The sequence below is a fragment of the Dama dama genome, chromosome 1, assembly GCF_033118175.1.
Source record: "Dama dama isolate Ldn47 chromosome 1, ASM3311817v1, whole genome shotgun sequence".
Classification (NCBI taxonomy): Eukaryota; Metazoa; Chordata; class Mammalia; order Artiodactyla; family Cervidae; genus Dama; species Dama dama.
In genome coordinates this window covers 75,186,423-75,210,861 of record NC_083681.1, presented here as the reverse complement: position 1 = coordinate 75,210,861, position 24,439 = coordinate 75,186,423, and the positions used below count along the sequence as shown (strand labels likewise).

General features: G+C 43.4%; 1 protein-coding gene across 4 annotated transcripts; it reads right to left on the bottom strand.

The window, feature by feature from the left end:
- Nucleotides 1-35: 35 nt before the first annotated feature.
- On the bottom strand, nucleotides 36-20,099 carry DDB2 (damage specific DNA binding protein 2). 4 transcript variants are annotated; one of them, XM_061153179.1, is made up of 10 exons: nucleotides 19,795-20,097; nucleotides 18,513-18,649; nucleotides 17,943-18,134; nucleotides 4,835-4,980; nucleotides 3,454-3,553; nucleotides 3,185-3,362; nucleotides 2,727-2,869; nucleotides 897-1,061; nucleotides 712-757; nucleotides 36-421 (listed from the first exon to the last, which is right to left on the bottom strand). In XM_061153179.1, the coding sequence occupies exons 1-10, from the start codon at nucleotides 19,919-19,921 to the stop codon at nucleotides 372-374; spliced, it is 1,284 nt and encodes a 427-aa protein (XP_061009162.1). In that variant the 5' UTR covers nucleotides 19,922-20,097; the 3' UTR covers nucleotides 36-371. The 4 variants fall into 4 exon arrangements, with proteins under 4 accessions (XP_061009162.1, XP_061009151.1, XP_061009142.1 ...); XM_061153168.1 differs by having other exon boundaries at nucleotides 36-757; nucleotides 19,795-20,099; XM_061153159.1 differs by having other exon boundaries at nucleotides 712-1,061; nucleotides 19,795-20,095.
- Between the last annotated feature and the right edge of the window lie 4,340 nt (nucleotides 20,100-24,439).

Sequence of the window (24,439 nt, the reverse complement as noted above, 5' to 3'; positions counted from 1 at the left end):
TGACCAGATCAGAGCTAGAAGACCCACTCAGAAGCTCAGTTGGGTATGGTTTTATTGGCCATGTGAATAGTGAGCACAAATCGAAAACCACTGCCTGACCCTCTGCCACTGCATGTCAGAGAGGAGAAAGAAGAGAAGCTCGGCTCCAGGCTAGATACAGCAGAGACCCTTGGGGTGGCGAGATTGCCAACTCTGGAGTTTCTGGTCTCAGTCCACGCCCGTGTCCAGTCCCCGAGTCGCGGTCCCAGCGCCCCAGCTCCAACTCGAAGACTCGGATACCTCGGCCCTTTAATACGAAGCCGCCTCTTCTCAAAGAACTTGTTCTCGTGGGGCTCCAAGCCCCTGCTTGGCCCCCGCTTCATTAACATCTCTCATTTCTGAGTCCCAGCATCCTCCGGGCTCCAAACGAGAATGTGATAACCTAGGAGGAGTGAGACCAGAGGTACCTTCCATCACCAGCCTCTGAGAACTTGGAGCTGGCATGGGGAACCTAGGACTTAGTCAGGAGACACCAGGCAACTGGGCAGAAGCCAGGCATTGCTATGGCCAGACTCAGCAAGAAGGATGGCTCTAGGTCCAGAGACCGCGGTCTCCTGGTTGTCATCCTCACTGACTATATCCTGGGGGTGGATGGAGCAGCGCTGAGCTGGGGTGAGCCCGCACTGAACCTTGGGGAGTAGGGTGGGCTTGACTGGCCTAATGTACACTCACCCATCACGGAGGCCAGCGTGTCCCCCATGGGATTGAATTCATTGAGCTGCAGAGACAAGGGGATGAGCATGAGGAGGGAGTGGAGATACCAGAAGAAGGGCATGTGAGGAGTAACTGGTCATTTCTGATCCACGAGGTTGAATCCCTGCTTCCTCCCATTTATTATTTGAGGGCCCAGGCCTCACCGACATGATACCAGAAGATTCTGGGTCATACAGCTGATACATGATCTTTCCTGAGCTTCCATCAAACACATCGATCGTCCTTAATTCATGGGGGGAACAACTTTTGAAATTAGGATCTGGGTATCGGCCCACGACAATGAGGTTGTACCGAGGATGCCAGCTTGCCTAGAAGATGGAGAGGCAGGTCACAGGAGTAAACTCAGAACAGCACTGAGAGGGACATAAGAAGTATCTTTGCCAGCGACAACAATGGTTAATACAACTGCCAGCAATTTAACAACGGAGGTAAGACTTACAGGAAACAAGAATGGTTTTGAAGTGCATGTGCATCTACCACTGCAAATGTAAAATCCCCAGCAGGCCTCCCTGTGACCCTCAGGACACATTCAGGCCTTCTCTCTTTGCATTTCCTGACATTGTACCAGCTGATAAGTATTTTAACATCAGGGTGACCCAAGTGAAAGTGATAGTATAGTCCCTTAGTCGTGTCCTACTCTTTGCAACTCCATGGACTATAGCCCACCAGGCTCCTCTGTCCATGGGACGCTCCAGGCAAGAATACTGGAGTGGGTTGCCGTTCCCTTCTCCAGGGGGTTTTCCCGACCCAGGGATCTGCATTGCAAATAGGACCTCGGTTCTGAGCTCAACCCACGGGTCTCCCTGTCAGGGAGTTGAGTAGAAAATGGCGAGCGGCTGAAAAGGGGGAGGACCCCTCTGTTCCCCAGATCACCCCACTTGAAACAAACCCAGCAGTTACTAGGATGACAGAACTGGATGGGATCTTCCCAAGAAAGCTTTTCAGGGAAGTTCTGAAGGGTTAGCAGGAAGAAAGAAGTGCTGCAGGCAACGGCTTGGAGATAAGTCACAAGTCACACCTGGGACACTGCTGGGCTGACTGATTTGATACCAAGAGGGAGATAAGGAAGAAAGGATCAATGGGAACGCCAGCTGCTGAAGGGCTGCTATTACAGAGAGCTTGGGTTTGATTTGAGGTTATGCTATGCAAAGTCGCTCAGTCGTGTCCAACTCTGTGAGCCTATGTGACGCTGTAGCCCACCAGGCTCCTCTGTCCATGGGATTCTCCAGGCAAGAATACTGGAGAGGGCTGCCATTTCCTACTGTAGGGTTGAGGTACGTGGGGGCCATTCTAACAGCAAATCATTACTGTTCGCTGAGTACTTACTAGGCGCCAGGAATGTTGCCACATGCTTTAAGTACATGGGTTCATTCTCACAACAACTCTGTCAGTTAGATACTATTATTCCCTTTTTATAGATGAGGAAACTGGGATCCCAAATTTGAGTTACTTGCTGAAGGCGTCTAACCTGGGGGGCGGGGGAATGGGGTCTGCCTGCCTGAACTCTGCTGATGACACAAGTGCAGGTATGAGCTCTGGAGGTCCCAAGAGGGGCTGCGGTTCTAGAAAAGAATATACTCTAGACGGCAGGAAGACCAGCAGAGTTCAGGCTGCTTGGGGCGGGGGCCGGCGGGCACGGAGGACTTGAAGACTGGGAGCCTTGGGGGCCAAGGCTAGAGAAGCCACAAATGGCTTGGCTAACTAAGCCAAGTTAGTTTGTGGGTCAGCTGCATACACAGGTAACCGAAACTGGGGGCAGAACAGAGGATCAGGATCTCAGAAAGTGCCCCACAGAGAGGAGATCTGGGCTGCGTGGAAAGAACTCAGGAAAATCAGCTTATCAAAGAGACATGAAGAAAACTCAGCAAAACAGGCTCACGGAGCGGGAGCAAAGGTGCAGAGCGAGCCAGGGCGAGAAGAGGGCTGGGACTGCAGGCTTCCCTGGCCGCCGCCGCCTCCCCACCGTCACTTACCTTGATGGGTGTCAGGTGCTGGAAGTGGCGGTGAGGGTGTGGGATCAGGCTTGGCGGGCAGTCCCACCGGCAAGCAGAGTAAACTCGGATCTCACTCTTCTGGTCAGTGGTCAGGAGCTGGGCTCCATCGGGACTGAAATGAGCTGGCAAAGCGAAAAGCCCCTGAGCTCAAGGGACCCCAGGTGGGCCCTAGGCTGGCCCTCACAGGCCTCCTGCAGGGGCACCTCCCTCCCACTTCTTTCTAGAGATGGGTGGCAGGGCCGTGATCTGGGCCATGAAACACCCAAGAGGCTCAGCAGCTGAGGGGGCAGCTAGAGACAGGAGGGCTCAGGACCTCTGCCTGGCCGATGCTGTGCGGGGTTAAGGTCTGGTTGAGTGGCTTCTATGCTTTGCGGGAAAGGCCCTGAAGCAGCGGGTCGGCGGGGTCTGCAGGAAGGCCGAGGTCTGGTATATCACACCTGCGTTGACAGGATGCCTGTGCGGCAGCGAGTGGAGGAAGCTGGATTTCCCTCTAACCTGGCGCAGATCCCAGATTTTCACCGTTTGATCTACAGAGGCTGTGGCCAGGAGCCAGTCACAGCACGGGTTCAGGGCCGCATGGGTCACCTTCTTTTTGTGCATTCTCAGATTCCAAAGCTGCGGACAAGAGCTCGGTTCAGGCTGGGGCGCAGAACCGAGGCTGGGGGTCAGGAAGGGAAGGGGAGGGCCTGGGCTCGCGAGAACGCACCTCCCTGCCGTCCATGTTCAGCAGGATCACGTGCCCCACATTGTCGCCTGTGACCACCAGTCGGCTTTTGACAGATACATCCAGGCTGCAAAACCAGACGCTGGAGGGAGAGATTGTGCTGTAAGACTCTTAGGGACAGAGGCAAGTTGCATTTATTCACTGCCGCAGCTCGTGTCTCACGCACAGTAGACAGTCAATAAATATCCGTTGAGTGAATGAATATCTTGTCATGGACTCCCAGTGAGGAGCACTCAGACTTGTCCGCCATCCCGACAAAGGGTTATGGGGGTGATTGGGCTCAGAAACTTGTCCAGTTACTTATAGGCTCAGGATCCTCATGTGGTAAGAGTCCCGGAAGCAGCCAAACCCAGAGCCGTAAGGCAAGTCCTCGAGTTGGGGCTTGCCCCCTCGAGCCCTGAGGAAGACTCAGCTATTGTTTTCTCTCTTCACTCTCCACCCTCTGGGCCAAAGGAGATGACACTCCAAACAGGGGCTGCCCAACTGTTCGTCACTGCTGGCTGGAAAGGCACTCCTGCCCGCTTCTGAGCACTTCGGGGGTGGGGGGGAAGCACACCAGCTCGGAACTACCTGCTCTTTCTGTTGCTCAGACCACTTGCTATGAAGAGACGAGTCGGGAGGGGCAGGGGGAGCTTCAGAGATCCTCATACCCAATCAGGAGAGCCCAGATTCACATTTTCCCTTCAAATCTCTGCTACCCTGCTTTCTGCATCCCTTGTAAACATCTTTCGGGAGGAGGGCTCCTTGTGGAAGAGTAAGCCCATCTGTCACCTGTCCCGTTGCTCCTTATTTCTTATCCCCATCTGGCAGCCCAGTGCTAGGTAGAACCCCACACCCTCACACACTTGGGGAGCAGAGTCAGATCTCTGACTGGAAACCAAAGTGACAAGCATTTTGTAATTTCTCTAGCCACTTGCTCTTGGGGAGTCCAAAGTGCTTCGTGGACGTGATTCTATCCATTTAGGCTTCCATCAAGGAGCTGGCCAGGTCGTTACACCCCAGTGAAAGCAGGGAATGGAATCTTAAAGTTCTTAGTTCCTGCTCCAAGCTTCAAGTAGTTTTCTAGACTAATGCCATGTTGACTTGTCCAGTGAGAATCCAGGTCTAGTCAGATACAGGAAGGACTGACAAGAGCTGAGACCGTTTCCTTGCTGAGAAAAGCTGAGGTTCTAGAACCCGTCCCTGATACAGGAACCCACCTGGCCCAGAGGAATAGCAGCTAAAGAGAGGGAAGGGTGAAAAGGAGCTAACCCCTTTCTTCCCCGTGCCAGGTTTAGGGAAAAGAAATGGGGTCCGGGTGCTCTTGCCACAACTACACCGAGAGCCTAGAAGCCGTTTCCCCTCTTGAGTTGAAACTACTCACTTGCAGGTGTCTGAGCTGGCAAAAACTCGGAGAGTGTTGCCTTTAAAGTCTTGCAGCCTAGTTGTTCCCTCCATTGAGGAGGTGAAAAACTGGTTGGTATTGAGAGGGTTAAACTTCAGCCCCGTGATGCTCCCTCCAGCTCCAATCTAACATAAGGAAGAAAAAAGTCAGTGAGTGACAGTGGCCCATGAAGCGGACAAAGCTTGGGTGCACATCCTCTGCTTGGACACAAGAGCCATCCAGGCCACACTTGGGGCCAGGCCAGCTTAGATGCCTAGACACTGGGATGCTGTCCACAGTACTGTTTCTCAAGGCTCTCATTTTATACCTTTTAATGAACATACAGTAAATTGGTTGTTTTCTGGTATACAGCTTTATGAATTTTAACGCATGTAGAGATTTGAACCACCACCACCAAAATGAGGATGCAGAACAGTTGTATCACTTCGCCCCCAAGTCCCTCCTGCTCTCCTAATTGTAGTCACATCGTCCCGATTCCTCACCCCTGGCAACCAGGGATGAGTTCTTCGTCACCATACAAGTTTTGCCTTTGATGGGCTGTCATATCAATGACTCATGGTATGCAGCCCTTTGAGACTGGCTTCTTTCGTTTCACTCGGTGTAATGCCCCTGAGTTTCATCCAGCCTGCTCTGTGAATCTATAGTTCATCCCATTTTATTGTTGAATAGCCTATTGTGTGGATGTACCATAATGTATCATACAAGTGCTCTCTTCAGAAGAGCTTCAGCTTGGAACAATGGCTGGGTTAGGTGGGCTGGTGTCAGACCTGAGCTCCTCATTTTTTGCAGACATACCAGACAATGATGATGAAGATAATCATGATAACATTGGTAGCATAACCTTACTAAGTGCTTATTATATATCAAGTGCACTGTTTTAAGAACTTTATATCCTCCAGGCTCCTCCACCAGTTCTCCTGTATGTTGTTGCTATCCCAGCCTTACTTCTACAAGGCCTCTTACACAACATTCACTTAACTCACTCAGCATACTAACTGGTACTTTCCATTCCCTCTATAAAACATTCTAACTGATGCCTATGGTTCACCAAGCCCTTGCTGCTAGTAAGTTAATCTGCTCCCACTAGCTGAGTTCTATGCTTATGAAGGGTTAGACATTGTATTTGCTCTTAAACCTAGATATGTCAGTTGTACTTTGTATGGTAATCATGTAATTTAACTAAATATGTAATTTATTAAACATTTAAACTTTAAACACAAAACATTTCATTAAAATGTAATTTAATTAACATTGATGAAATATGTGCAAAAAGAATGACCACTGTGGTTTCTATGAAATCCATATTGAACACTTTGGAAAAACTAGATAAAAAAGATTTGCTAAAATAAGAGTTGTTGAATTAAGCATGGGAGAAATACTTACAATTAGGGTGGGAAATAGTGAAAACTTAAGAGAATCTGCCATCAGACTGCTTCACAACTTATTTTAAATTATGTCTCCACTTTTGGGAAATGGAAACTAGACCCTGTAAAGTATTCGTTATGGATACGGTTTATGTAAGACCAGGTGAACCTGAATCAGTGAACACTTACTACAAGAAAAGGACTGGCCCTATGTCAAAGCATTAGTAATAAACCCTTATGTAAACATTTTAAGGTAAAATGCATGCGTGTTCTTCTAGCAAGGGTGGATTAAGTAGTTATGACAGCTCTTGCACTGAGAAGGACTACATAAACCTGGACAAAATACAAAAAAGAAAATGTGTTTGAGACTTTCCAATTCCAGTGACGGTGGGTTAGCTGGTTTCAGGTCAACCTTGTGTCAAGAAAAGCTAGAAAAGGTAGATAAGGTATGTTCTCAAAGGAAAGTTTCTGAAGTCAACAAAGACCTATCAAGGCACCAAGGATTTCCAAGTCCAGCCTCCTAGAGGGAAGAGAAGCAGAGGGTAAGTCTGACATTTCGATGCTGCTTTTGCTCCTGAGGCCTATGCAGATGAGAAAGCTGTATGGCTGAGAAGTTCAGCAGAAGTTCTGTCAATCTCAAGGGAGGCAAAAACAGAATTCAGACCTGTCAAAGAGGAAAGGTTTTAGAAGAAAAAAAAAAATGCAGTTTTTAGTTAGGATCCCTGAAGCCCTAGAAATAACAGCAAACGAAACAGACCATCCCTCATGAAGACTGAAGTCCACATTCATTTCAATCTCTGATTAAGATGATCTGATTCTACCTGACCTGCCTTCCAGAGAGAAAAAATTCTTTTTGTGATCGCACTCAAAACTTCAAATTATATCTCTGCAAATTTTCATATACAGTATTTGGCATCAAATCTAAAATTGTCCAGCATATCAGAAATCAAGAGCAAATAACCAATGAAGAGAAAAAACATCAGCTTAAAGACATTCACAGAAGATCCAGGTATTGGTGCTATTAGACACAGGCTTTAAAATAATTGTAAGTAGTATACATTTTAAAAAGAGACCTAATTAAAAAATGGACAAAGAGAATTCCCTGGTGGTCCTGCGTTCAGGACTTGATGTTTTCACTCCCATGGTTAGGGTTCAGTCCCTGGTCAGGGAACTAACATCCCACAAGCCCCATGGTGCAACCAAAAAAAGGGCAAAGGATTTCAACAGACATTTCTCCAAAGAAGATATACAAATAGCCAGTGGCATATGAAAAGATGCTCAACATCATTAGTCACTAGGGAATGCAAATAAAAGTCACAATGAAATACTATTTCACATCCACTAGGATGGCTATAAACAAAAAGACAATAATGAGTGTTGTAAGACAGCCTATGGAATGAAAGAAAATAGTGCAAACTATATCTGATGAGGGATTAGTATTAACAATATATAAGGAACTTGGACAACTCAATAGCGAAAAAAGAAGAAACAAATAATCTGATTAAAAAAATGGACAAAGATTGAATAGCCATTTATCCAAAGACATACAAATGGCCAAAAGGTATATGAAAAGGTGCTCAATGTCACTAATCATAACAGAAATATAAAATTATGATGAGATATCACCTCACACCTAGTTAGAATGACTATTATCAAAAAGACAAGCGATAACAAGTGCTGGCCAAGATGTGGAAAAAGGGAACTCTGGTATATTATTGATGGGAATGTACACTGGTAGGGGTATTATGGAAAATAGTATGGAGGTTCCTCCATGAAAAACTCAGAAGGGAGCTAGCAAACTATCCAGTTAATTCTACTAAGTATATATCAAAAGGAAATGAAATCAGTTTCTCAGAGTTCTGTCCTGTGTTCATTGCAGCATTATTCACAATTACCAAGATACAGAAACAACTATCTGCTGATCAATGAATGGATAAAGAAAGAAAATGTGAGATATATATATATCAAGTGGAACACTATTCAGCCTTAAAAAAAAAAGCAAATCCTGCCATTTCTGACAACATGGATAAACATGGAGGATGTTATGCTAAGCGAAATCAGACACAGAAACATAAATACTGCATGACCTCACTTATGTGCAATCTAAAAAAGTCACTCACAAAGGCAGAGAATGTGGTTGCCAGAGGCTGAAAGGGGGTAGGGGAATGGTAAGATATTTGTCAAAGAACACAGAGTTTCAACTATTCATGAGATCTAATGTATAGCATGGTGACTATAGTTAATAACTATACTGTATATGTGAAATTTTCTAAGGGAATAGAAATTAAGTGTTCTCAGCATACACATACAAAACTATGTAAGATGATGAACGTTAATTAATTAGCTTGACTGTGGAAATCATTTCACAATAGATACATGTATTAAAACATCATGTTGGGACTTCTCTGGTAGTCTCGTGGTTAGGACTCTGTGCTTCCAGTGCAGGGGGCTCAGGTTCCATCCCAGGTCAGGAACTAAGATCCCACATGACACAGCCAAAAATAATAAATAAAGCAAAAACAAAACCACAGTATGATGTACACTAAATATGCACAATTTTTATTTGTCAGTCAAGGATGTGGAGGAACTGAAGCCCTCCTACATTGTTGGTGGGAAAGTGAAACGGAGTAGTTGCTTTGGAACACAGGCAATTCTTCAAAAAATTAAACATACAATTACCATATGGCCCCAAAGATACATATACCCAAGAGATATATAGTCAAGAGAAATGAGTATGTATGCTGATATAAAAACTTGTATGCAGATATTCACAGGAATATTATTCACAATAAAAGTTAAAAAAGCCTAAAAATCAATGACCCAAACATCCATCTCAAGAAGCTGTAAAACAAACAAGAAGCTAAAACCAAAGAGAATAATAGGAAAAAATAGAAATGAATGAAATAAATACACTGTGGAGAAAATCAACAAAGCCAAAAGTTGGTTCCATGAAAAGACTAATATAATTAAAATGATAAATCCCAGCTGAGAATGACCAAACAAAGGCGAAAGCACAAATAACCAATTTAGTGGATGGAAAAGACATCTTAGACATTTTAAAAAGTAATAAGAGGACATCATAAACAGTCTTTTGCCAATAAAATTGAAAACTCAGAGGAGATAAGCAAATTCCTAAAATAGTACAAACTTGCCAAACTGACAGAAGATGAAAAGGAAAAATCTGAATAGTCTGATATGTATTAAAGAAACTGAGTCACAACTAAAAACTTTCTTGCAAAGTAAATTCCAGATCTTAACGGCTTCAGTGGTGAATGTACTAAATACATTCTTTTTTTTTTTTTTTTAAGTTTATTTTCAAATTATCTCAAACTCATAGAAAAGTTGTAAGAACAGCACAAAGAACTGTTTTCTTCTGGAACCATTTGGTAACAAATTGCCAGCATGAAGTCCCATCACACTCAGATACTTTACTGTGTACTTCCTAAAAGAATGTTCTCTGACATAGCCCTAGCAAAAGCACCAAAACTTAGGGTATCTAAAGTAGTTCAGACTCATAGAAACAGAAAGTAAACCTGTGGCTGCCAAGGGCTGGAGGGAAGGGGAAATGGTGAGCTGTTATTCAGTGGGCACACAGTCTCAGTTTTACAAGATAAAAAAATTCTAGAACTCTGTTGCCAAAAAACGGGAATACAGTGTTAACTGTGCACTTAACAATGGTTGAGATGACACAAATTCAGGTTATGTGCTTTTACCACAGTTTTTAAAAGAAGCAGTATCACCTGCTAGAAATATAATTGTAAAGGTTAAAAAGTAGGGTAAAAAAAAGAACATTTAAATAAAAAAATCAAATGTAACTAATAAACCAAAACAAACAAAAAACAATCAGTGTAGTTTTTTTAATAGCACAGATAAGGAAAATCATATGCTGACCTCAACAGACACAAAAGTATTTGAAAAAATTCAATTATCATTCATGATAACAGCTTCTGGCAAACTAAGAATAGAAGAGGAACTTACTTAATCTGATAAAAGGTATTAAAAACAAACAAGCTCCCAGATGCATACCCCAGAGAACTGAAAACAGTTGTTCAAACAAAGACTTGTACCTAAAGGAACATTCATGGCAGCTGAATCAAAACAGCAAAAGGCAGAAACTATCCAAATGTTCAATGACAGATGAGTGGCAAAACAAACTTTGGTATAATTTATACAATGGAATATTATTCAGCCTCAAAAAGGAATAAAGTACTGAAACCTGCTACAACATGGATGAACCTTGGAAATATTATGCTAAGGAAAAGGAGCCAGACCACCAAGGGCAAATATTGTATAATTCCACTTACATGTAGCACCTGGGATTGTGAAATTCAGAGACAAAAAACAGATCGGTGGGCTGGGGAAGAGGTAATAGTTATTATTTAATGGGTATAGAGTTTTATTTTGGGATGAAAAATTCCTGGAGATGGATAGTGGTAACGACTGCACAATATAAATGTACTCAGTGGCATTGAATCGTATGCTTTGAAACGGTTAAAATGGTAATCCTCATGTTCTATATAGCTTATCACAATAAAAAGCAACAGAAATTTTAATGATAAAACATAAAAGCCTTCTATAATCAAGAACAAGATAAGGATGCCTGTTGGAGCAAACATTCAACAAGTTACTAGCAGTCTCAGCCAATGGGATACGGCAAATAAAAAAGAAGTGTAAAAATGGTAGAGGAAGAAATCAAACTCTCATGATTTACAGCTGACAAGACTACATAGGAAAAAAATTTAAATCCCTCAGAGAAACTATTAATATGAATTTCTACTTCCAACCATGATGGAGTGTCAGAAACCAGATATATCCTCCTGCCTTAACACAACTAAAAAAATAGAAAAATATACGAAATAAGTTTTCACACACTGGCCAACAGGCAGCACAAGAGGGAAAAGAATGAGGCAGCCATGTGACTGCCCCAGTTTAATGCCTGGAGAGCATATCCAGGCTGCATCATAGGCAGGGAGGACCCAAACAGCCTGATGGTCTCAATGGGCTCAGGAGACACTTGGGGAAGCCAGCAGGGCAAGAATTTGTTCGGCAAAATGCTGGAGAGGCTGATGTGCAGAGAGAGAGCACTATGGATATTTTCAGAGGGGTCCCCTCAGGCCTTTGAGTAAATAATATTGTGTAAATGTGTAAAAGGAAACTATATAAGGCTGGGTGGGAGAAGGAAGACATGAGAAACTAACAGAAGGAGAAATCCTCAGAATGGTCTACATTCTCACCATCCAGAATGAAAAGATTCTTAACATACAGAACATCAAGCAGAGTCCTCAGAAGGGTACTGTCTCAGGGTGAGGCCAAAATCTAGACTACAGGCTACTTTAGACCCAAGCTAACTGGAGTGGACTGAATAATGATAATGGGTAGTTATCCAGTTACCCAAGATGTCTATGCTGTGACCCCTGGATCCTGTGAATATTTAAATGACAAAGGGAATGAAAAATCACATGAAGAGGAACATAGGATGAAAGCAGACTTCACATCAGAAGCCATCTTTAAAGTACTAAAAGAAAAACAAAAAATCCTGTAAACCTACGATTCTATACCCAGCAAAAATACTTCTAAAAAAAGTACAAAACAAAGACTTCCTTAGACAAACAAAAGGGAAAAAACATGCATCACCAACCAACCTACATTATAGGAAATGTTAAAGAAATCTCTTCCAAGCAGAAGATCAAAAGGAAGTCTGAATCATACAAAGGAATTTAAAAAACTGGAAATAGCAAATATATAGGTAAATATTAAAGTTTTTTTCTCATTTAAAAAACATCTTTAAAAGATACCTACCCTGCAACCCAGCCATTCCACAACCAGGTATTTACTTGGGAAAAATGAAGACATATATCCACACAAAGACTTGTACATGAAATCTTCATAGCAGCTGTATTGGTAACAGTCAAAAGCTGGAAAAAGTCTAAATGCCCTTCAATAGATGAATGGATAAATAAATTGGTATATAAATACACTGGAATACTACTAGAAACTATTGATACAGGCAAAAATATGGATGAACCTCAAATATTCATACTGCATGAAAGAAGCCAGGGAAAAGAAAAGAGTCTATATCATATAGTGCCATTTATATGGGGAGGATCTCCTGGAGGAGGGCATGGCAACCCATCCCAGTATTCTTGACTGCAGAATCCCATGGACAGAGAAACCTGGAGGGCCATAGTCCACGGAGGTCACAAAGAGTTGGACACAACTGAAGCAACTTGGCATGCAAGCCATTTATATGTCTTGAAAATGCAAATTTATCAATAGGAATAGAAAGCGATCAGGGGTTTTCAGGTGACAGGACAGAGAGTAGAAAGGGAAGGATTACCAAGGGGTGTAAGGAAATTTGGGGGGGTGATGGATATGTTATTTTAATTGTGGTGATGGTTTCATGGTTGTATACATATTTATGTATGTCAAGACTCATCAAGTTGCACACTTTAAACATGCAATTTATCACCCATCAGCTATATCTCAGTAAATATTTAACAAAAAAAAAAGATAATTGACTGTGTAAAGCAAAAATCATAATGTATTGTAAGTTTTACAAAGTATGTAGAAGTAAAATGCAGGACAATGAGAGAAAGGAGAAAACGGAAGTCAGTACATAGTTGTAAGAGTGTTACAATACATATAAAGTTGTATACTACTATTTGAATGTTCACTCTTACATTAAAAATGTAGATTGTGGGAAAGTCCCTGGTGGTCCAATGGTTAAGACTCCATGCTTTCACTGCTGAGGGCCCAGGTTCAATCCCTGGGTCAGGGAACTAACATCCTGCAAGTCTCATTGTCAAAAAAAAAAAAGATGTACATTGCAAACTCTAGAACAACTACTAAAAGAGAAGGGAAAGAAGAAAAGTGTAACTAATAATCCAATAATGAAGATAAAATGTAATCACAAAAAGTACTCAATTAAAAAGAAGGCAAGAAAAAATAATGTAACAAAACAATGACACAAATATAGAAGATAACAGATTTAAATCCAATCGTATTTATAATTAATCATATTAAATGTAAATGGACAAATGCTTCAGTTAAAAGGTAGACACCGTCAGAATGGATTTTTCCTTTTTCACCATGCCATGCAGCTTGCAAGATCTAGTTCCCCAACCAGGGGCTTGAACCCCAGTCCTCAGCAGTGAAAGCATGGAGTACTAACCACTGGTTCACCAGGGAATTATCAGGTTGCATTTTTTCTAAAAATGCTATATACAAGAAACATTTTATATACAAATACACGAATCCATTAAGAATAAAAGGATGAAAAAGATATACAATGCAAGTATTAATCATAAAAAAGCTGCATGGCTACATTACTATCAAAGAAACAAAATTTCAGAACAAGAAATATTACCAGGGATAAAAGGAGACATCTTACAATAACAGAGGTGTCAATTCATTAAAAGGACATAATTCTAAATGTGTAAACACCTAATAACAGAGTTTCCAAATGTTTGAAGCAAAAACTAAAGGAAAATAGACAGAACCACCGATATTCCTCTCTCAATAACTGGTAAGAGATATAAAATCAGTAAGGCTATAGAACATAAAAAAAAGGATACAAACACTACTAACCAATGTAACCTAATTGACATTTAGAGAGTATTTCACTCCAAAATGAGAGAGTATACATCTTTTTCAAATGCATATGGAACACTCCAAAGACAGTCAATATGCTAACTTATGAAAGGTCTGGAATCATGAAAATGTCCTTTGTTCCGTAACAGCATTGAACTAGAAATCAGTAACAGAGATATCACAACAATCCCCAAATAGTTAGAAATTAAACAGATACTTCAGAATAATCCATAGGTAAAAGAAGAAATCATAAAGAATTTGGAAAGTAACTTATACTGAATGGAAACAAAAATACAACAAAATCTGTAAGATTCAGTTAGAGAAATAGAGGGAAATGTATAGCATTGAATGGTTGTGTTAGAAAACAATTAAAAAAAAAAAATCAAATAAAAATCCAAGTTTCTATCTTAAGAAACCAGAAAAAGAAAAGCAAATTTTCCCCCAGGAAAGATAACAATGGGGCAAAAAGAAAAAAAAATAAAGAAAACAGAAAAACAACAGAGAAAAATCAATGTAAGTTAAAAGCTGGAAAATATCAACAAAACTGATGATCTTTTAGAAAGACTGATCAGGGTAAAAAAAAAAAAAAAAGACACAAACTAACAGTACCAATGAAATGAGTGAGAACATTACTACAGATTCTATGGATATTAAAAAGATATAAGGCTTTCCAGGTGGCACTAGTGGTAAAAAATTCGTTTGCCAATGCAGGAGATGTAAGAGACTCAGGTTTGATCCTGGGTTGGGAAGATCTCCTGGAGGAGGAAATGGCAACCCACTCCTGTATTCCTGCCTGGAGAATCCCATGGACAGAGGAGTCTGGTGGGCTATGGTACATTGGGCTGCAAAGAGTTGGACACGACTGAGCATCTGAGCCCAAGGGAATACTATAAACAACTTTATGCCTCTAAATTCAACAACTTAGATAAAATAAACAAATTACTTGAAAGACAAACTACATGCTCCTTCAAGAAGAAATAGATAACCTAAATTGCCTTATCACTGTTAAACAATTGAAAATATACTTAAAAACCTTCCAACAACAACAAAAAAACCTTCCAACAAAGAAAACTCTAGGCCCAGATGGCTTCACTAGTGAATCCTATGAAAAATTTAAGAAAAAAATAATATTAACTCTGCACAAATTATTCCAGAAAATTCAAGTAGAGGGACCACTTCCCTGATACCAAAACCAAAGACATTACAAAAAAAGGAAATAAGATATTTTTAAGTGGGCATCATCTGGTACAAAATGACTAAACCAGAATATGATCTAATAAGTAAAATACAACAGATTCTAGGGTAGAACATTTATATAAAAATATAAGAATAGGTGTGTATAATAGTGTCTACACACATATAAAGATGCCCCATATGGGGATTTCAGATAATAATTACTTTATATATATATTTTTTTCTGTATTGCTTGACTTTCTTACAATGAGCACAGGTAATTTTTACAATGAGAATAATCATTTTGAAAATTTAACACATGTCCCTTTGCCAAGAGCCTGAAAGATATCAAGATCAGAACCAAGGTCAGATGACTGAAGAAAAGATAAAATGAGGCACTGCTGCTCCCTCCCTCAGTGGTCTCAAATCAACTTTCTGCTGTAGGTTTCTGGGAGTAAAAACAGACAGTTCTCCAGACCACCAAACCTTTCTTCTGCTACAACCTGTCTCCCTGCGAGTCACACAGTTTAAATGCACAAACCAATCTCCCCAAGTGTGAGGAAGCTTCAAACGCACATCGTAAGGAAGGGTGATAAAACCAAAAGCACCTTCACCCTAACACAAGTTCAAAGCAGTTATCATTCCTGTTTCAGTCAGGAAGCTCTTCCCCTAGGACACTCTGAGGCTGTTTCTTAAATTTCTCTATTCTCACATCCTGGCTGCTTGTGGCTGGGGGCGGGGGGGGGGGGGGGGGGGGGGTCGGTCAGTGGTGAACAAAGCTCTTCCTGTCTGAGCTCTGGGTTCTGACTTCAACTTAAAGTTCCACTTCCTGGTGGTCATCTGTCTCACCAGCTGGACAGAAAGCCATTCTTCGTGCTCCAGGCACTTATTTTCTTGAATAATCTCATAGCTTGAATCCTAATCTCACAAGTCTGTCTAACCTGGCCTTTTCTGATGAGCTGCTCTCCAAAGCGTCGATTTAAAAGAACTCATCCCGGGTTTAGCTATGGCCTCTAAACCAGAGGTAGAAAAACAGAGAGCTAATGAAGAATCCAGTTCACATATGTGTTTTGTTTAGCTACAGAGCATGTTCAATTTCATTTGGTTCCCCAAATTAAAAATCAGGATATTTTAAATTAAAACCCTTGTGTCCTATTGGTAGGAATGTAAAATGGCACAGCCTCTATGGAAAACAATATGGTGGTTCCTCAAAAAATTAACAATAGAGTTACAATGTGATCCACTCTTGGTACAGAACCAAAAGAACTGAAAGCACGAACTCAAGAGGTATTTGTGCAACCCTGTTCATAGCAGCATTATTCACAAAAGCCAAAAGGTGGAAGCAACCCAAATGTCCATCAAGAGATGAATGGGTAAAAAAAATGTGGTGTATACAATACATACAGAGGAATATTATTTAACCTTAAAAAGGAAGGAAATTCAGATACATGCTGCAACATGGATGCACCTTGAGGACATGATGCTAAGTGAAATAAGCCTGTCAAAAAAGGACAGGTACTGTCTGATTCCACTTGTATGAGACAGTCAGTCAAAATCAGAGACAGAAAGCAGAATGTGGTTGCCAGGGTCTGGAGGGAGGGAGGAATGGGGAGTGTGTGTTAATGTTTACAGAGTTTCAGTTCTGCAAGACAAAAAAGTTCTGCAGACTGGTTATGCAAGAACATAAATGTACTCAATGCCACTGAACTGGACACTTAAAAAATGGTTAAGATGATAAACTTTATGTGTTTCACTACAATTTTTAAAAATCCAAACATTTCAGACTTCATTTGAAAAACTCAGATCTGATACCACAGTACCTCGATTCTCACCTGTCAACCATCTCCAATTTATCACTAACCACCATCCTGCATCACTCCTACATCACTCTTTTATCTGCCTAGCTTCCTTAGGTATGTGAATTTGCAGCTCCTGCTCTAAACCCAGAGTGCCACCTTTCACAGTATAGCCCTCCAATCTCAGTGCCCTGCTGGGCAAGGTAAGAGTGTTCTCTTTGGTGGAGGAGCCAACACTCTCAACCCCTTAGTGACTGATGGCAAGCACTCGCACAATTAAGACCATCCCTAAAAAGCTCTTTGCCAAACCTTGCCCCAAACACGCTCTGCCTTTCCTCCTTTTCTCTCCATTTACCTAAATATTGTTCTTCCTCACATCTCACTCATCCATGAAACCTTTCCTATTGACTCTAATTCCCAGAGATTCTTCCTTCTCTCATTTCTGTAGCATTTAGCATCTATATTGCTGTACAGTCAGTGATCTTATAGGTATACATCTGACTTGCCCAGTTATCCCTCAAGGCCCTCATTCATTCAGCAAATACAAAGCAACTACTATAAATACTGGGGATATGGTGGTAAGTTAGAAAGACAAGGTTCCTGCAATCATGGAGTTTACTTTCCAGTGGGCAAAGATACAAATAAGTAAAACATTTCAGATATTGATAAACATTGTGGGGGTAAAGTGATGGAGGACAATAATGAGATTGAGAGTCATTAGTGATTAAGCACAGTGGTCAGTAATAAGCCTTGTTGAAGAAGTATATTGAGCTGAGACCAGAATGATAAGAGGAAGCCAGCCATGAGAAAAACCACAGGAAAGAGCACTCCAGTCAAAGGGAATGGCAAGTCCAAAGACCCAGTTTCAGGAACAGAAGTATCTAGTATGGCTAAAGCATAGGCAATGAGGAAGACAACAGCACAAGATTAGGTCAAGAAGGTAAGAAGGGGCTTAGATCCTGTAAGTGACTTATGAGGATGATTAGTGTATCATACTTGCTAATATTTTAAGGGCAGGCATTCAATAAAGAGTTGAGTACCATCACCATTGTTTGAAAATACCCACAGTTACTTTTGATCCCAATTATCTCGTTACTGGATGACTTTTCATCCCTTCAGCAAACATCTCTTCAGTACTATTGTCTGGCACAGGGTACTGCTCACCCCTTTAATGAAGGTAGGTTTGTCCTTTATGCCAAAGTTCCAGAGCAAGATATCTCCCCCTTTGGAGCCCACAGCCAGGGTGCTGGGGTGAGTTGGGTGCCATGCCAGGGATGTGGCCCTCCTGTCAAAAGGGGCAGCCTTTTGGAATATCCGGTAAGAAGCCAGAGAGTTCAAAAAGGACTGCTGGAGACCCTAATACAGAGAGAAAACAATTAAGTTGAATTAAAAAACACAAGGGTAAATTGCCTATCTCTGATTCCTCCATAGATGAGGCCTGGGGCCAAGTTCTCCCACTAAAGGAAAACTGACTGCCTGGCTCTGTGCATAAAAGATTTGCAATATACATAATCTAACCGCAGAAATCAAGGAGTCAGTGTGCATTCCTGCTGGGACCCCTACAGCATAGGACTTCTACCTTGCCAAGAGCCCCATAGGCCAGTCACCAAGGTGGGGGTGATCTGACCACTCTGACAACCCGGTGAACCAACCCAGCATCTAATTTTGGAGCATCCAGTGGTTTAAAAAGGCACCATACAAATCCCTGAACTCTTCAGCCAGGAAACGCCTCACCTGCTGCAGTGATGGCCAGGCAGCTGTGCCCAGCTTATGCTGGTGGAGGGCCCTGACGATGCTGCTGCATAGCGGCGGGACCCGCAGGCTACTCAACCCCGCCCAAAGGCAGCCTGAGTCAAATCTTCTGCTAGAACCTGCCAAGCAGAACAGACACATATTTTCCGCTCCAATCTCACGCAGGAAAGATTTTTCTGCCGAATATGCCAGAAAGAAAGCCCTATTGCTTCTTTTGGCAGAGACAATCTCTCCTATCACCTCCTAAGATCTTTTCACGTTCTGCTCAGTCTCACCCAGCACAACAAACAAATAGTGAGCAGGGATGCAACCTCTTCCAAAAAACATTCCCCAAAACAGTAATTCTGAAGTGAAACTGATCTTGCAGGGTTCCTGAGAACTGAGCCCAAGAAACACACAAGAACTGCAGAACTCTTCTCAGTTTTGGGTGGAAAACTTGTGATAGGGTTGAGTGACAATTTAAAAGTCATATATAAAGCACAATAAAAAGATTTTAAGACAACACAGTGGAAGTGACTAAGAAAAGCAGTTTTTTCTAAATCCTGTATTACAATAATGTAGACGTGACCAGCTGTGGGCCCCAAGTCCAATCTGTTCTCCTGAAAACCAGCAGGATCCACGGGATCTGGCATGGCGCTAAATTCACTAGGCTACTTTTGGGGAGGCAGATCCACCTAGAATAGGAATAAAGCAACTCCGGATTACTAACCTGTATTTGAGGACCTGATCTCTATAAATCCTGCCTCTGGACAACCCATTCTTTCTTCTCATGAACAAAAAAAACCACTTCATCGACAACCCGTCTTTGAGTTCCCTACATTCCTTACAGACCCAGGTTTTAGCCCCAAGAAACCCCTAAGAGTGAGTTTTCAAAAGGAAGAAAGGAAGGAAATTGAGGGTTCCCGCAGTTAGACCAAGGACAGATAGCGAACAATCATGACTATCGAAATTAAGCACACACACCACCACGCAAGATAGGATTATCTTATGCAGGTCTCAGTGGGTAAAAATTCCGATACAAACAAGGAATTGGAAAAGTCGGTTGTGTCCGTTGTAAGGGAGGTCACCTGCCTCATCCCGTCACCTGGGCGAGGTTAAGCCCAAGCTCTAAGGGTGTCAAAGGACCTGCAGACAAAATGCATAGCCTGAGGCGCCCACAATGTGGGCCAGCCTCAGAACCCATGCGCACCCACCCCCCACTCCAGCCTTCTGCGTGAGAACCCCAAATCGCGGAATTAATTAAAGCAGCAGGCACAGGCAGTACCGGGGCCCTTCACACAGAGCTTCTTGGCCTCGGGCTCCAGCTCCCGTGGGCTTCTGTTCCTCTTGCTCCTGGGGCGCACGACCACCTCAGGGGTCTTCTGGGTTTCTGGGCGTTTCCTGGGAGCCATGGCGTCCTCCGTGCGAAGGGGTACTATGCCCTATGCCGAGGAAGAATTAAGAAGCCTCTGGGGAGAACAAGGCGGGGACGAGGACAACCGCTCAGCCACAGGTAGGCCGACTAAGCCAACTTCCCGCCAAACAGGCTCACCGAGAAGGCGGGGGCACGCGCGGACGGATGGGAAGTGTGTGAGGGGAGGGCCTCACCGCTCCCCAGAGAAAAGGGACACCGCCTCCAAGTTGGCTCGGAGCTAGTCCAAGTCAGCTGACCTGCCAGAAATAAAGATGGCCGCAGCGCCGGGCCTCCCGACTTGAAGCCTCTTCAGACGCCACGCTGCCAGGCCTCTGGGCTCCCCGACCCCGAGACTGGATGCCAATCAAAACTTCGGCTCCGCCTCTCTGCCTCTAATTGGTGACCACGCCCTCTCGGGCTTTGTGATTGGCTGATCACTACAGTTGGCGTGAGGCGGCTTCGTAGAAAGTAACCACATTCTGGCGGGGGAAATTAAGTTGTGACTGTCGGCTGGCTCTGTGGTTGATGTCAATCAGTTGTTATTTCTCCAGCTCCGCCGAAACTCAGCTTCTCTATGGAGAACAGTTGAAGCTCTCAGCTTTTAACTAAAGTTTCCCTAAGCCTGCTTAGCGTCCTCCTCAGGAGTAACCTAGGGCAGTGATGATGGACCGGAGAGAGTTGCGGCTAAGCTAACTGGGCTGAGAGGTCTGTGCCCCCGACTTTAGCCAAGGGCCATTGGAGTGAGCTTCGTCGGTGTCCCACCCGGCCAGATAGGAGACAGTTTGGATACATCCCACTTTCTGCCTCAAGCCAGGCAGAACTGCTTGTTGGGAACTTCTGGTTCTTTGGTTCCACCGGCTAAGTCCCAGGCCAGGTGCTTTGGGAGAATGAGCAGAGACAAAAATATGTCAGTGGTAGATCGTGCATTAAAGGAGCTTTCAGACAGGTAGAGTGCTACAAACAACTCTTGGAAAGAAAGGAATGCTCCAAGAGAAAAATTAGAAAACGCTTTCTTGACGGGAAGATCAGCTCAGGGTGTTAGAAATGGCCGACAACGGAAAAGCGCAAGCTGATGGCCTCTCCCCTGCAGCTGTGTTACTGAAGCAAGACGCCCCCTCTCCTTTACTCAGACCAGTCCTTAGTTTCACCTCAGTGGGCATTCATTTCTGAGGGATCCTCAAGTATGAGAAATGGCCCTACCCCTATACAGTCAGTTTACAACCTACTAAGAAGAAGAATATATGTGAAACAAGTCAAGATAGAACACAGGGGACTTCCCTGGTGATCCTTTGGCTAAGAGGCCACGCTCCCAATGCAGGGGGCCTGGGTTCCATCCCTGGTGGGGGAATTAGATCCCACATGTCTCAAGTAAATTGTTCCGTGAGCAACTAGAAGATCTCTCATGCCCCAACTAAGATTCAGCCCAGTCAAATAATAGATTAAAAAAAAAGAGAACACAGGTGAGTACTAAATTGTGGTATGCCAACCAAGACTTTTAGATGCATTCAGAAAAGATAATCTAATGGAGAAAGAAGTATTTAGGAAAGCCTCATCAGAAAGATGGGGTTTTGTGGAGTTGGTTGGGGGAGGGAGAATAGCATCCTAGGAGGAGAAGCAGATTGATAAAAGTTAGGCATGGGTGTGGGTTGTGAGAAAGAGAAAAACAGCTCTTTGAGCTTCTCTGATGGCTCAGTTGTAAAGAATCTGCCTGCCAATGCAGGAGACACAGGTTCCATCCTTGATCAGGGAAGATCCTGTGTGCTGCAACTACTGAAGCCTGAGTGCGCTAGAGCCCGTGCTCCACGACAAGAGAAGCCACCTCAATGAGAAGCCTGCACATTGCAAGAAAGAGTAGTCCTTGCTCATCACAGGTAGAGAAAAGCCTGGACAGCAATGAAGACTCAGCACAGCCAGAGATAAGTAAAATTATAAAAAAAAGAAAAAAGCAGCTGCTGGCATCTGGAAGCTGACGTAGTACTATTATCTAGGCTTTAGTCATCTGTTGAAATAATTTGGAAAAATATCAGCACAGACAGACAAGGCCATTCTATAATTATGGTGTGGGTGTGTGTGCACGTGGACACACGCTCAATTGTGTCCAACTCTTTGTGACCCCATGGACTGTAGCCCACCAGGCTCTTCTGTCCATGGACTTTTCTAGGCAAGAATACTGGAGTGGGTTATTTCCTTCTTCAGGAGATCTTCCTGACCCAGGGATTGAACTCATGTTTCTTGTGTCTCTGCACTGTGGGAAAGCCAAAGAATCCACCGGCTAATGCAGGAGACACGGGTTGGATCCCTGGTCCCGGAAGATTCCCCCATACCTTGAAGCAACTAAGCCTCTGCGCCACGACTACTGAGCCTGTGTAATCTTGATAGATCAACACAAAAAGATAATCACTGATGTCTGAATACAGACAGATGTATGAACACTGGCCAAACCACAGAAACGACCCAAACATTCCCCTATTATTTTGGCTAATATGAATGACTGCAGATTCTTTGCTAATCACAGCGTTAGCTTTGCTTCATTCTTATTGATATGCAATCATAGAACCATTCCTGTGTCCTGACAGCCTCCAATCCAGAGCAAAGGCCCACTTCTCTGAGCCCTTATCCAAACCATCTGGTTTAGCAGAGCAGCATGAAGGGTCTAAGTTCCCCAACCAGGGATTGAACCTGGGCCCTTGGCAATGAGAACACGGAGTCCTAACCATTGGACAACCAGGGAATTTCCTCCTGTTTCTATCTAACATCTTCTTTCAGAGATGTCCCGCCCTTCCCCATGGTATGCGTCCTCTGTTGCAATGGCAGTAGACCCAGAGTTCAATTCCATGCATGTCCCTAATGGTATTTGGCTTGGGGGCATGAACATTCATGAGCAGGATAGGAGGCAGCTTGCAGAGGAGAAAACTGATCATGTTAAAGATCTGTGCAGAGACTTCCCTGGCGGTCCAGTGGCTAAGAGTCTGTGCTCCCGATGCAGGGGGCCCAGGTTCAATCCCTGGTCAAGAAATAAGAGTTTGCTTGCCACAGTGAAGATCCCGAGTGCCCCAACTAGGACCTGGCACAGCCAAGTAAATATAAAAAATAAGTCAATCAAGGATTGTGGAAAGTGAGAGAGGTCAGATAAAGGGGGAGGTGGTATGGTAAGCCGAAGAATTCATTCTTCTGACATTTATCAAAACCCACACTGTTCCTGGCATTATTCCAGTCAAAAAGAATGCTGAAGTGAAAAAAATGCTCTATTGTCCCATGGAGTATGCCTTTTAATCAACAAGTAAACATACAACTACAGCATTGTGTGATAAGCTGGGTGAGAGAGGAAGCACTGGATTCATGTGGGGTAGGGGGCACAGAAAAGGGACTCTTGAACTCATTTCAGAGTTGAGTACACAAGGGACAGTGTTGGGACTTACCTGGCGGCATTCTGGTGGTTAAGACTCAATGCCCCCAATGTAGGGGGCGTGGGTTCGATCCCAGGTTGGGGAAGAAGATCGCACATGCTTTGTGGGCGTGGCCAGAAAGTGTTCACTAAGCGAACAAACAGAGTCAAGGAAATCTTCCCGGAGAAGGTGACACTTAAGGTAAATCTTGAGAGGAAACTGAGGAAGGGGAGATGGGGAGAACCTTCCAGGCAGAAGGAGTAGAAAACAGAAGGGCAGGGAGGTAATTGTTAGCCATAATGGGTTCACGAGCAAAGGAAATGTCCTGCTCAATACCAGAATTTCCTACAATCTTTGTTTAGGACTGAGGAGTCTTCCATGGTGGATATAAAACAACAACAACAAACAAACCTCATGTGAGCGGTGAAAACCTACCTTGCACATACCAGTGAAGCACTTTGCCTCAGGTCGTGTGATGGGCCATTCTTACCCTGAGTTTTGTTGTTTCACGAGGGACTTGATCCATTCCCATCTGATGAACCATTGGGTGCACAGTGGACAAAACTATTTAATACATATTTTTGATGCAGCTAATCTCATAATGGGGTGAATGGTACAGCATTGCTCTGGTTTCATGCCATGGAGAGGTTGTGCCGTGAAGCCCTGTTTACAGATGTTTGGGTTCCATCTGTGACACTACTTTTGACATAAGGCATCACAAGGCAATTCATTCAAAAGCTGCTGGTGGTAGCAAATCAAGGCCTCGCGTTCACACTGGAAGCCTGGCAGCCCGTGAGCGTGGCCCTAAATAATGCCAGTTTCTTTGATCTGCAAAACAATGTGTGGCTTAGGTGTTTTCTGGAACAAATAATATAGCGCGGTGGAGAGAGCACTGTGCTGAGACTGTGTGTGTGGTCTTGGAGCTGTCATTTCGCTTCTCTGTGCCTTAGTGGCCTCATCACCTAATGAAAGGGAGAGAGGAGGCGGGTCTCTCAGATCCTTTTTGATTTTAAAATCTGTGATCCTGTGACTGACTTGCTGTTAAAGCCACGGAAACAAGGGACTGCTTTCAACTCTGGTCTCCCTGTGGGAAGTTTCCATCGAGTAGGGATTATTGTCCTATTGCAGGC

Bases quoted from the DNA above. Each gene is read 5' to 3' on its own strand.
- DDB2 (XM_061153159.1), bottom strand. From the start codon at position 19,921: ATGGCTCCCAGGAAACGCCCAGAAACCCAGAAGACCCCTGAGGTGGTC. The intron at 3,363-3,453 runs GTGCGTTCTCGC...TCTTGTCCGCAG, and splicing joins TGAACATGGACGGCAGGGAG to CTTTGGAATCTGAGAATGCA. The intron at 2,870-3,184 runs GTGTGATATACC...TCGCTTTGCCAG, and splicing joins CAGGCATCCTGTCAACGCAG to CTCATTTCAGTCCCGATGGA.